The 13,927-nt window shown below is 30.0% G+C and overlaps 1 protein-coding gene across 1 annotated transcript in view; it reads left to right on the top strand.

The window, feature by feature from the left end:
* The window catches only part of LOC145320012 (uncharacterized), a 75,448-nt gene that overhangs the window by 39,050 nt on the left and 22,471 nt on the right, over positions 1-13,927 (top strand). Inside the window, exon 5 of the mRNA XM_080162453.1 lies at positions 12,269-12,376. Coding sequence (XP_080018579.1) covers positions 12,269-12,376 — 108 coding nt within the window. The remainder of the gene's footprint in view (positions 1-12,268; positions 12,377-13,927) is intronic.

The raw sequence follows: 13,927 nt of genomic DNA, 5'->3' as shown, positions 1-13,927 counted from the left end.
TCTGTACAAATTTATAACAAAATTGTCTATATTTTACGGTTTTAAAATTTACTTATTATTACATATATCTAATGCTGCGTTTTTTATGTATATATTTGTCCTTGTTATATACTTCTTCTACAATTTCTAATTGACTTCTCCATAATATGAATCCACAGAGTATAAAGTTTCTTAAGAAAATAATATCGTCATAAATATATAATAAAACTTTTATAACAATATTAATTAAAATTTCAACACATAACAAACACATAAAAACCCCTAGCACAAGACCTAAACAGGAGATCTACACAAAAATTTCAGATGCAATATAAAATTTACTTTAATTTCTAAAAGAGAGGTTTTTTTTTAAAATTTTTTAGTCAGAACTAATCGTTAATAGGATATTCTAGAATGGTTCTATCGATTTTAAACTTTGCATGATGATTCCAGTCAGTCATATCGTTAGTTTCAAAAACTAATTTACGGCTTCAAAATATTAAAATTGGTGCCAAATATTGCTAAATTCCCTAATTTTCATACTGGGGGTTAAACGTGTGAAAGAAAGGGGTTAAATAGGTATTTGATAAATATTGAAATAGCTATACATTTTCATACGGCCAGGATATCGTTGTAAATCACTAATTATCCCTTTCAAAAACTTAGCTAGACCGTTTAATTTTATTGGGCAATTTGAGTTTTTTAAAAAATATTGGATTTCTCAAATAAATTAGCATGTTCATATGATCACGGAACCTTTGCATATTACAAAAAAAATTTTCTAGCTAAAGTTTTTTTTTGTTGAAATGTACATGAAAAAATTTAAATAGATATAAAATTTGTATAATAGATAAGATTTTTAACACTGAAAGGTTTTTTTACTTAATATGCACGTCATTATAAAGTATAAACATTGTTTACTGAAGCAAAATGTTGTCCAGATTAAATAGTGATTGTCAAAGAACCACTTTATCTTGTTTGACTTGTAATTTTACAGTTCGTATTTGTAAAGTAGCGGCACTGCAGAAAAAAAATTTATCTTCAGTTAAAATTTCCCTCCTTTTTATGAGGTTCTTATGATAATACTCCACTGTAACTTAAGAAGGGGTCATCTTAAACGGGTCAACATATGGGAGAGGGAGAGGATTAAGAATAAAATGAGAGATAAAAAACAAGGATGATAACTTCCTTAAAAGCAAAATAGTAGTACAAACAAACATTAACACTTGTATTTTGTCTGTTGTTATAACTGAATAATCAGAATATAAATGTTTAAGTAAAAACAAAATTATAAGTGAATATTTGGAGTTGCTATGCTTTCTAAATTGTACAATAGAAAAATACTAACATGCCTAAATTCTAAAAAATCTATCAGTTCCAGATGTACAGACGGACGGACGTGCAACCAACCCCAATTATAGAAAAAAAAATTATGATAAGAGATATCAGTAAAGGACGGAGCGGCCTTGATTATAGAAAAGCTTCGCTTTTAAAAATTGGTCCTTAGAAACACATTCTTACAAAGGTATATCTAACATTGTCTCACAAAAAAGTTAATTTTTAAAAGCGAAGCTTTTCTATAATTAGGGTCGGTCTGTCCATACGTCCGTCCGTCACTCCGTACGTCCGTCCGTAACAGATAGCTTTTTTCGTTAATTTAGGCATGTTAGAACTGTCCTATCGATTTCAAACTTTGCATAGTGATTCCTGCAGTAATTAGGTAAGATTTAGAAAGCGTAGCAACTCTATAATCAATTTTACATCGACTCTTATACATTTATAATCTGATTATTCAATTTTGACACTATACAAGTGTTAATGTCCGTTTGTCCTACCAGTTCAGCGCTTCGCTTTCATGGATGTTGTCATCCTTGTTGTTTCTATAAATGCTCATATTTAAACTTCCTATTGTATAGGATTATGGGGGGTGGGGTGTGTTCACAGGGTTTTTTAACCCCCCCCCCCCCCCCCCTCCCATATTCAATTGAATATGATTTACTTTACAAGGCATAGGAAAAAAACAAGCCGTTCTTATTTTCTCTGCTCCCTTCCTGAACTACAAATGAATTCTTAAGAGCAACTTTTTTTATGTGGGGGGGGGAGGGAGATTAGAATATAGAATTAGTTTTTTTCTTCGGCACCTCGGGGCCAAAAAAACTGGTTTTAATCTTATAATTGTACATTCTATATCCGCGGAAAGCCGTTTATAATACAATGAAAGAAATAACTATTATTGTCCATGTTTTACCTTTATTTTGGCAGAAAATAGTAGTAAATCATATTCAATTGGATATGGGGGGGGGGGCAACTCTGTTTAACTTTAGCCAAATAAAGGAAATCAGAGGGTTTATCAACAAGGATGACAACATCCATAAAAGCGAATCAGTAGTACAAACAAACAGTAACACTTGTAGATTGTCAGAACTGAATAATCAGAATAAAGTATAAACAGAATTATAAGTTAATATTATAAAGTTGTTCCACTTTCTTAATCTATCAGTTCTAGATGTACAGACGGACGGATGTGAAACCAACCCCAATTATAGAAAAGCTTTGTTTTTAACAGCAGTAGATATAATTAACACCCCTTCCCATAAATCTTTACAATAGGAACTTGATGTTTAAATATGAGCAGTTTTAAAAGTTAAAAGAAACAAAATTTAACTTTCACTTTTAATTAAGAAGCTTTATTGTTCATTGGTTCAGCGGTTAGTGAGATCCTTAGTTAGAGCATGACCTGGACCTTTCTAGGGAATAGGTAGAAAGCAATCAATTACAAATCTGCAAAATTAATCTTTTTTTTTTAAATAGAATCTGTTTGTTTTGTATTGATTCTCTGCTTGTAAAACTTATATAATAAGCTTTTTTTTAAAGCGAAGCTTTCTATGATTAGGATCGTTCCGTCCGTTCAGAACAAATAGCTATTTTTTGTTAGCTAAAATTCAAATTGGATAGGGAAATGGGCGGAGATATGTTATATATAGAATCTGTACTTATACTTTTGTCTTTCCAACCCCTTCAGTATTCTCATGCAATAATTTTTGTATGCCTTAAAACAGCTATTTTTTTTAGAAAAATAAAATATCATTTTGTATGTAATAAAATAGTAATAAAATGTTTAAAATAGTTGTACGGACATTCTGGTAATGATTATAGAGTTGTTACGCTTTCTAAATTTTAATTTTAATTTGAGCATTTATAAAAGTTATAAAAACAGAATGACAACATCCATGAAAGGGAAGCTCTGAAATAGTAGGACAAACAAACATTAACACCTGTAGAGTGTCAGAACTGAATAACATTATACATTGTTGTTCTAGGAATCTGTATTCCAAAAATCATATCATTCAGATAATTATAATGCATAAAAATTTGATGTTGAAAAACTTGAAAATCAACATGTTTGAAATGGACATACGACCATTCTGATAACGAAAAGAGCTAACTGTTACAGACGTACGGACCGACTCTTATAATAGAAAAGAAGTTGAGGTTTTGATTTGAGCAAGGGGTCGAACTTGAAACCTTACTTTTAATAAAGCAGGGCTTTTCTATGATTAGAGTCGGTATGTCCGTCAATTACGGTTAGGTATGTCCTTTAAACAGTATTCTGTATTTAACAATTTTACAAAAAAAAATGACGTATGATTTTGTCAAAAATAATACATTTATAAGTCCAAGCAAACGAATGAGAAAACGTGATTATAAAACGTTGGGTACCAGTATAATTTACACTTTACAGTCCATTCAATCCCTACTTGCCTTCCGGGTTTTTAAAAATGGACAAACAATGAAATAATATGAAATATATACATGGATATACTGAGAAAGAAAATTTGTAGTTAATTTAGCTTGCTAACACAGAACTCGTTTATTGTTCATTAGTTCATCTAGTAGAAGGGGAGTGGGTAGATTGGGGGGTGGGGGGTATGGTTATTTTAGCCAGCTATGAGTTTCACTTTATCAGAATACATGAAAATATGATGCAGCATCCAAGTAATAATATTTCCGTTGTAGTAGCGCCTCTAAAATGGAATGGACACACACACAAATAATCTATGATTCATACCCAGGAATCTGAGGGGATTAGAAAATGGACTTTGCATTGATGTACATCACCAAAAATTATAAATAAAAATCTATACAATATAAAACATTGGTTAAAAAGATTGGGCACTACAAGTTCGGACCCTACCAATCACAATTCAATTTTTTTAACCTACGAGTAAAAAAACTTATTAATAAAACTTTGAGTACTTGTGTCATTAATTATCAAATGTCCTTAACAGTGCAGTGGTCCTTTTTTGGGATAGTATCGACTTTAAAATGGATTTATAATTACTTAGACATTACATCAGATTTTCCTGTTCTATTAAAAAGTGAACTATTCGGCGGGCTAAAATTTATATCTCCCCCATTCCTCTTCTTTACCCCTTCCCTTCCATCCCGACCAACAAATGTGAGGGGATATTGCAACCTAAATTTTTCTCTTCTTGTAGTCGATATAAACCAATAAAATTGCATGTTGACAAGGATATTGATCAGAGATCTAAATTGATAAGACAATGGCCGATAAATTGATGTACATCGCTAATATTAATACACAAATTTACCCTTTTTTTTTACTACTATAGTGGTTGAAACGTTGGACACCCAACTTAATGAACAAACCAATCAAAATTCAAAACTTAATAAAAGTCCCCAAATTTGTAAAGCCAACGAATATATGATTAGTGAGATGAACAGCCCATTGTCCCCTCCCTCCCTGGATATTGATAGAGCTATATTATAAAATACTTATGTTGCATGTTTCAGTTGTTTACTCAGCTGGGCCCAGGAAGGGAACTTTGATGATAAACAAAAATACCCCTCATTAGATTACAATTTAAGTTTAAAATGTCTGGACACTTAACTTTATTGTGTTTTAAATTGTCACATAATCTTTAAGCAACGATCACAGAGTTGATAAATACATTTTATACCCAAAGTTTTTAAGCTAATATAATTTACAGTCCAATGTCCACCCCCTCCGTGACTCTGCTAGTTCAATAAGCTTAGTACTCAGATTTCATACATTTTCAACCCCCCCCCCCCATAAAATAGGGTTAAAATCATATCGATCCAAAGAAACAATAAGTTATAAAGACATCCTGTTACTTTTTTTTACAAGAAATACTGGTTAACTTCAAGCGTAGTTTGTAGTATATTTAGAATTGAAAACAAAACCATATGTTAAAAATAACCTCCCATTAAAAAAATATTTACCCTCCCCCCCCCCCCCCAAAAAAAAAAATAAGCTTGGATGCCCCTGGTACATCCCCAGTAATGATAAACAAAATTACCCCATATGTAGATTAAGATTATTGGTTGAAAAGTGTGGACACTGATAGTCTTAAACCAACCAATGAAAATACAATAAAAGTACCCAAAGTTTTGCGCCAACCAATAAAATAAAGTAATTTTAAAACTTTGGGTACCAATTTAATTTACAGTCTAATACACCCTCCTCCCTGGGGACAGTAAAGAATTTCTGTTATGATCTTTATGTAAGAATGTTAAAAAATATTGAGAGGGTTTTACCTATTAGAAGCTAACCTGTAAAGTTCAGCTAGATCAAAACAGACGCACACATTCAACGGCAAAATTTGTGCTGTGTTGTTAATTTTTTTTTTTTTGGGGTCAGTAGCTTAAAAATATCTGAACTAGTATCCTATTATATGTATACTAGCAGCTACGCCCCTAGCATCTAGAGGCTCTTTATTCGAAGGGGCAAAAAAAGAACTAAAGAATAGCTTAAAACCATCGTAAACCTTAAATATGAAAATATAACAGCATAAAACCATCACAAAAATTATGTGAAGCTTACCTAGAATAGAGAACCCAATCTGTTTAGCAGTTATTGAAATCTAAAGCTTAAGACAAAAAACTCCAACTTCTTTATATAATAGGATGTTATTTTTTTCTAAATACTTATACTCTTTTTATATTTATTTAAGTCTCGTTGTAAGTAAAAGATCCCTCCCCTCCCCCTATTATGATGTATGATATATGATGAATGATCATCGGTCAACTTTTGCTAAAAGAGATGGGGGGGGGGGGGGAGTTCAATATAGGTCAAGTGAAAGTTAAATCCTAAAGGGTATTATTTTCTTCCATCCAAAAAAGTTGTAAGTCAAATATAAATATGAAGGGGGGGGGGTGAGGAATATTTTTAAGGTTTAATTATATCAACAAGGATCACAACATCCATAAAAGCGAAATGGTAGTAGTAAAGAGGAGGGAGGGGACTCGAGTATTATTATTATAAAGTCTCCTGAATTTATTTAAATGTATGATTTATGGGGATTAACCCTCGGAATATGGGGGGGGGGGGGGGGGTGGTGGTAAGTAACTGGTAACATGATATTACGGTCAGCCAAGGTGTTCGTACAGAAATGTTGTAAGAATTATTCTTTAGAAAATTCAAGCTATATTTTAAATTTGAGAACTTAAGTAACTGATATAGTATTATATTAATTATTATAAAAAAAAATTTTGTTTGGTATATTAGATAAATAAATAGCTATTTCTGATCATTGATACATCAAAGTCAAGCAATATTTTGAAAAATTAAGTATCACATATAGATATTATAAAAAAACCTTTGGTTGGTATATTAGCTACTTCTGAATCTGATGCATCATTGTAACCCCCCCCCCCCCCCCACGCCAGAATTCATTAACAATATATATGCGATAGAGTTTAACTTAAAGTCAAGAAAATAAAACATTATGATAACCTGTTTTACCCCATCCCTTATCCTCTACCCCACTTTTGCTTTCATTACAAAATTCTTCCATCCTAACTTAACAACGCTACTCAATAATTATAGCTCACCAAATTTACACATAAGGTGACGTTAACATGGGAAATACATATAATTAATTATGAAAATAATATATCCAAGTGCGTCTGTCGATAAAAAGAGAAAGACGCAATAAATCATTTAGCTCTTTATTTTTAATTTTTTAAGTTTAAAAATATTGTACTCGGCTATTCCTTGGCCGATTTAGGCTTTTAATCATATCCTGGCCGAGACAAATTTAGACCGTTGACTAATCAAAAATCGGTTCAGTTAGAGGGATACCCAACGTCTCAATTTATTGCTACCAAAAGTCTTATAACTACGTTGCAATTATATAAAAACCCGTAAATTGAGTTTAATCAAAGGAGTATACTACACATTTCAATCACGCCCCCATCCCGTGATACAGCGTGGCATTAATTTGTCATCGACCATATATGCACCTGTTTCTCTACTTTGTGTGTGACTCACGTATAAGATATTTTAAGAAATATGATTGGGGGGGGGGGGGGTTACATAACATTTTTAAAAAATAATACATAATTAATAAATCTACAAAATCCTATTTCTTTATTTGAACTGACAAACACAACAGAACATAAAGTAACTGGAAAAGTCAAAAGATAAATTAGCAATAACAACTTTGGAGACTTTTTTTCTTTAATTGTGATTGGTTGGTTTATTAAGCATGAAATGCTGCCAAAATGGAAATAAAAAAACAAGCGAAATTAGCAATAAGAACTAAGATTAACTATCTTGATAATCTGGCTACGAGATTGCGTGATGCTATAAAAAAAAACTATTCACCAAACCTCTATTATTCCAAGTCATAAAATTCTAGTGAGGTCATAAACCTTCTTTGTATGTTAATATTTTCCGGAATTTTTATGATTTTCTGACAATGTTTGACCGTAAAGATATGTGAACATATGTAGTATTTTACAAATACATCCCAAATCTAGCATAAGTTGACCCCTTCTCTCCGTATGAAAATGTTAACAGAGGTGTGAAGTCTCAATTTCCGGTCGTTTGAATATATCGGGGAATTTGTATATTTTTAGGGTTATTTTAGTATTTTGAAAATATTGAAAACAGTAACATTTCTCTACGAAATCACCCATCGTTTACGATTTTGAGTATGTTTTGAAAAATACTATAAACTAAAACTATCATTGATTCCAGTAAGAAAAATTTTAGGTAGCCATAGCTTCTTGTTTTGGATGACTTAAAAAAATTCATAATAAACTTTTTGTCTTTGATCAATAGTAGGCCAGTATGACGTCTTTTTTCACAGGCACTATAAAAAGCTTCATTTTTAAATGTAGTGTTTCACTGTATTATACCATGCTTTCCTTTTTTATAAAATATCTTGTTAGCTGCGCTTTTCTATTTATGGACATGATTTTACTAGAAAAATTATAAATTTATGAGTATGCACCAAAAATGTGATTTGTACGCATAAAAATACGATTAAATATTCAAATTTTTCGATACTGCATAGAGGAAACAAGGACAACAATGTTGATTTGTAGCACAGCAACAACGAGCTAAAAATGTGTTATTATTAGGCCAGTATTATTAAATTGTCATATTGTTTTTAAAGTATCGTTAAATTTCATATTTCAATCAACAAATCTTTCGTTTTAAAAAATCGACATAGTCGATATAAATCATAGTCAATAATGTCTGAAAAATTAATGTCAGCAAAAGGCCATATTGTTTCTATAATTTTTAAATATGCATGTGTTTATAGTTTGAACAGGGACTGAACTTAGGTTATTCATTTAATCCTTAAATAAATTAAGTGGGGGAGGTACCGAACAAAATTTTGGTGTTTATTACCCTATACCAGATGTATACACAAATGTGATTACAATATTTGTACTTTTATATTTTAGTTTGGTTACACAGATAAGATTACAATATTTATACTTTTATATTTTAGTTTGGTTACACAGATGTGATTACAATATTTATACTTTTATATTTTAGTTTGGTTACACAGATGAGATTACAATATTTATACTTTTATATTTTAGTTTGGTTACACAGATGAGATTGCAATGTTTATCTATAATACAAAGTAGAACGATGTCTGTCTGTCCGTCTGTCCGTCTGTCTGTCTGTCCCTTAAGATCTCGGTAACCACTGAACCGATCGGATTCTACTCTTCAGGGTATCTACCTATTGGTCCTGTGGTGGTTTTAAGCTATTTTCTTGGGGGGTGGGACACCCCCAACCCCCCCAAAAACCAAAAAATCCCCCCCATTTTTTTTTTTTTTTTTTTTGAAGAGATTTCCATGGTCCTTTACGATTTTCGCCATAATTTTTTTTATCGCCTCTTGGGGCAAAGCCCCTAGAGGCTAGGGGCGAAGCCGCTAGTACTTTTATATGGTAGTTTGGTTACACAGATGAGATTACAATATTTGTAATTTATATTTTAGTTTGGTTACACAGATAAGATTACAATATTTATACTTTTATATTTTAGTTTGGTTACACAGATGTGATTACAATATTTATACTTTTATATTTTAGTTTGGTTACACAGATGTGATTACAATATTTATACTTTTATATTTTAGTTTGGTTACACAGATGAGATTACAATATTTATACTTTTATATTTTAGTTTGTTTACACAGATGAGATTGCAATGTTTATACTTTTATATGGTAGTTTGGTTACACAGATGAGATTACAATATTTGTAATTTATATTTTAGTTTGGTTACACAGATAAGATTACAATATTTATACTTTTATATTTTAGTTTGGTTACACAGATGTGATTACAATATTTATACTTTTATATTTTAGTTTGGTTACACAGATGTGATTACAATATTTATACTTTTATATTTTAGTTTGGTTACACAGATGAGATTACAATATTTATACTTTTATATTTTAGTTTGGTTACACAGATAAGATTACAATATTTATACTTTTATATTTTAGTTTGGTTACACAGATGAGATTGCAATGTTTATACTTTTATATGGTAGTTTGGTTACACAGATGAGATTACATTATTTGTAATTTTATATTTTAGTTTGGTTACACAGATGTGATTACAATATTTATACTTTTATATTTTAGTTTGGTTACACAGATGAGATTACAATATTTATACTTTTATATTTTAGTTTGGTTACACAGATGAGATTGCAATGTTTATACTTTTATATGGTAGTTTGGTTACACAGATGAGATTACATTATTTGTAATTTATATTTTAGTTTGGTTACACAGATGTGATTACAATATTTATACTTTTATATTTTAGTTTGGTTACACAGATGAGATTGCAATGTTTATACTTTTATATGGTAGTTTGGTTACACAGATGAGATTGCATTATTTGTAATTTTATATTTTAGTTTGGTTACACAGATGTGATTACAATATTTATACTTTTATATTTTAGTTTGGTTACACAGATGAGATTACAATATTTATACTTTTATATTTTAGTTTGGTTACACAGATGAGATTGCAATGTTTATACTTTTATATGGTAGTTTGGTTACACAGATGAGATTACATTATTTGTAATTTATATTTTAGTTTGGTTACACAGATGTGATTACAATATTTATACTTTTATATTTTAGTTTGGTTACACAGATGAGATTACAATATTTGTACTTTTATATTTTAGTTTGGTTACACAGATAAGATTACAATATTTGTACTTTTATATTTTAGTTTGGTTACACAGATGTGATTACAATATTTATACTTTTATTTTTTAGTTTGGTTACACAGATGAGATTACAATATTTGTACTTTTATTTTTTAGTTTGGTTACACAGATGAGATTACAATATTTGTACTTTTATATTTTAGTTTGGTTACACAGATGAGATTACAATATTTGTACTTTTATATTTTAGTTTGGTTACACAGATGAGATTACAATATTTGTACTTTTATATTTTAGTTTGGTTACACAGATAAGATTACAATATTTATACTTTTATATTTTAGTTTGGTTACACAGATGAGATTACAATATTTATACTTTTATATTTTAGTTTGGTTACACAGATGAGATTACAATATTTATACTTTTATATTTTAGTTTGGTTACACAGATGAGATTGCAATGTTTATACTTTTATATGGTAGTTTGGTTACACAGATGAGATTACAATATTTGTAATTTATATTTTAGTTTGGTTACACAGATAAGATTACAATATTTATACTTTTATATTTTAGTTTGGTTACACAGATGTGATTACAATATTTATACTTTTATATTTTAGTTTGGTTACACAGATGTGATTACAATATTTATACTTTTATATTTTAGTTTGGTTACACAGATGAGATTACAATATTTATACTTTTATATTTTAGTTTGGTTACACAGATGAGATTGCAATGTTTATACTTTTATATGGTAGTTTGGTTACACAGATGAGATTACATTATTTGTAATTTATATTTTAGTTTGGTTACACAGATAAGATTACAATATTTATACTTTTATATTTTAGTTTGGTTACACAGATGTGATTACAATATTTATACTTTTATATTTTAGTTTGGTTACACAGATGTGATTACAATATTTATACTTTTATATTTTAGTTTGGTTACACAGATGAGATTACAATATTTATACTTTTATATTTTAGTTTGGTTACACAGATGAGATTGCAATGTTTATACTTTTATATGGTAGTTTGGTTACACAGATGAGATTACAATATTTGTAATTTATATTTTAGTTTGGTTACACAGATAAGATTACAATATTTATACTTTTATATTTTAGTTTGGTTACACAGATGTGATTACAATATTTATACTTTTATATTTTAGTTTGGTTACACAGATGAGATTACAATATTTGTACTTTTATATTTTAGTTTGGTTACACAGATAAGATTACAATATTTGTACTTTTATATTTTAGTTTGGTTACACAGATGTGATTACAATATTTATACTTTTATTTTTTAGTTTGGTTACACAGATGAGATTACAATATTTGTAATTTATATTTTTGTTTGGTTACACAGATAAGATTACAATATTTATACTTTTATATTTTAGTTTGGTTACACAGATGTGATTACAATATTTATACTTTTATATTTTAGTTTGGTTACACAGATGAGATTACAATATTTGTACTTTTATATTTTAGTTTGGTTACACAGATAAGATTACAATATTTATACTTTTATATTTTAGTTTGGTTACACAGATGTGATTACAATATTTATACTTTTATTTTTTAGTTTGGTTACACAGATGAGATTACAATATTTGTACTTTTATATTTTGGTTTGGTTACACAGATGAGATTACAATATTTATACTTTTATATTTTAGTTTGGTTACACAGATGAGATTACAATATTTATACTTTTATATTTTAGTTTGGTTACACAGATGAGATTACAATATTTATACTTTTATATTTTAGTTTGGTTACACAGATGAGATTACAATATTTGTACTGTTTTCCTTCCTTGTTCTGTTTGCTTTCTACAGATTATGGCTGGTATGGGCGTATAAACTTAACTTTAGAGAGGTAATTGCATTTTTAAGACACACAGAAAACTGTCCCGAATTTGTATTAATTTTGAGGAACAAGAGTCCAGTGACGTCATATTTTTCTTTCCCGAAAAAGGGAAGGGGGGAAGAAAATCTCTTCAAAAGAGATGGGGAAAACCCCCTTTTCTCCCATCTCTTTTTTCTTCCCCCCTTCCTTTTTTTTCTTTCCCCCTTCCCTTTTTTGAAAAAGAAAAATATGACGTAACTGGAGTCTTGTTCCTCAAAATTAATACAAATTTGGGACAGTTTTCTGTGTGTCCATTTTTAAATATATTCGTAAATATTTTAGACAGCTTACTTTTTTGAAAGAAAAGTAAAAACAACCCTTCTGCAAGCTTTTGAATTAAAAGGGGGTAAAGTAGTTCAATCAATCAATCATACCATAGTTATAGAGTAGCGTGGCTGAGCTAGCAAACACATAAAGTCTAACTTTTATCTAAACATAGAGAAACTTTTTTCCTCTACGGGCAATGAATAAATAAGAAAACTAATAAAAGTTTTCTATTCAATTTTTACCACTTTTGTCGAAATATACAAGTCGAGATATTTATTCGTTGGCAAATCAACCCCTTACCCCCCCCCCCCCCCCCCAAACATTGAAGATTTTAATCAAAATGAAGAAAAGCTGCATGAGAACGAAAAAGGGCGAGAAAGAGGGAGAAAGAGAGGTAGAAAGAGAGGAGGATTGTGATTTTCTCGGGTGCTAATTAAGATATAGTACGTCTTTTTGAGAATCCTATCGTTCAGGTATTTTTCTATTTTTTATTCACTTTTTTTCTACCTCTCATTTTTATGACAACAGAACATTTTCTGTATAATTCACTTTGCCCGTTAGTCAATCCATCATTTTTTGGGTGCTTCGCATCTTATGGATGTTGTCATTCTTGTTTTGAATATAAGGTAGGAGGGGGTTATAAGGGTGAACTGTTGTTGCCTACTAAAATATTGTCTGCTTGCATTATATAAAATAATAAAAGTTATACTCTATCTCTAAACTATTATATAAGTTATACACAATACACATAATATCAGAGTTTAACAGTCGCGGCTGCAGATTTGGCTTCGACTGAACAAAATGATTTTTGCGGCTAGAAAAGCTGACATTCTGCCGTCCGCCTTGAACAATTCACATATTTTATGGCTGTGGCTTCGTATTTATTCAAAAATAGCCATAAACATGTTAACTGTGAAGGTTTATAGAATTCTGTACCAGGTACTCCCACATTTTTAGGGAGCGTAGGTCCCGTCCCACATGGGTTAGACCCAAAAAGCTAACCCCCCTTTATTATTTTTAATTTACTCCAAAATAAGAAGGGAGTGGAGGAGCTGGGGGTTCATGGCTCGACATGAACTTTGTGGGAAACTACAGAAAACATACATCAACAATAAAAAAACATATTTATATGGGGAAAAAAGCAGGGGTAGGCAGTCGCGTCTAAACCTCAGTTAAATCTTCATATCATAACTTAAAAATTTAGCTTACTTCTTTTTCTGAACAGACAGTTAATCTTTTCAGATTTTATGTAAA

Source organism: Acartia tonsa, chromosome 5 (assembly GCF_053477335.1).
Source record: "Acartia tonsa isolate MP-2025a chromosome 5, ASM5347733v1, whole genome shotgun sequence".
In the NCBI taxonomy this organism is placed as follows: domain Eukaryota; kingdom Metazoa; phylum Arthropoda; class Copepoda; order Calanoida; family Acartiidae; genus Acartia; species Acartia tonsa.
The sequence above is the reverse complement of the archived record's forward strand: the minus strand, read 5'-3'. Positions and strand labels throughout refer to the sequence as shown.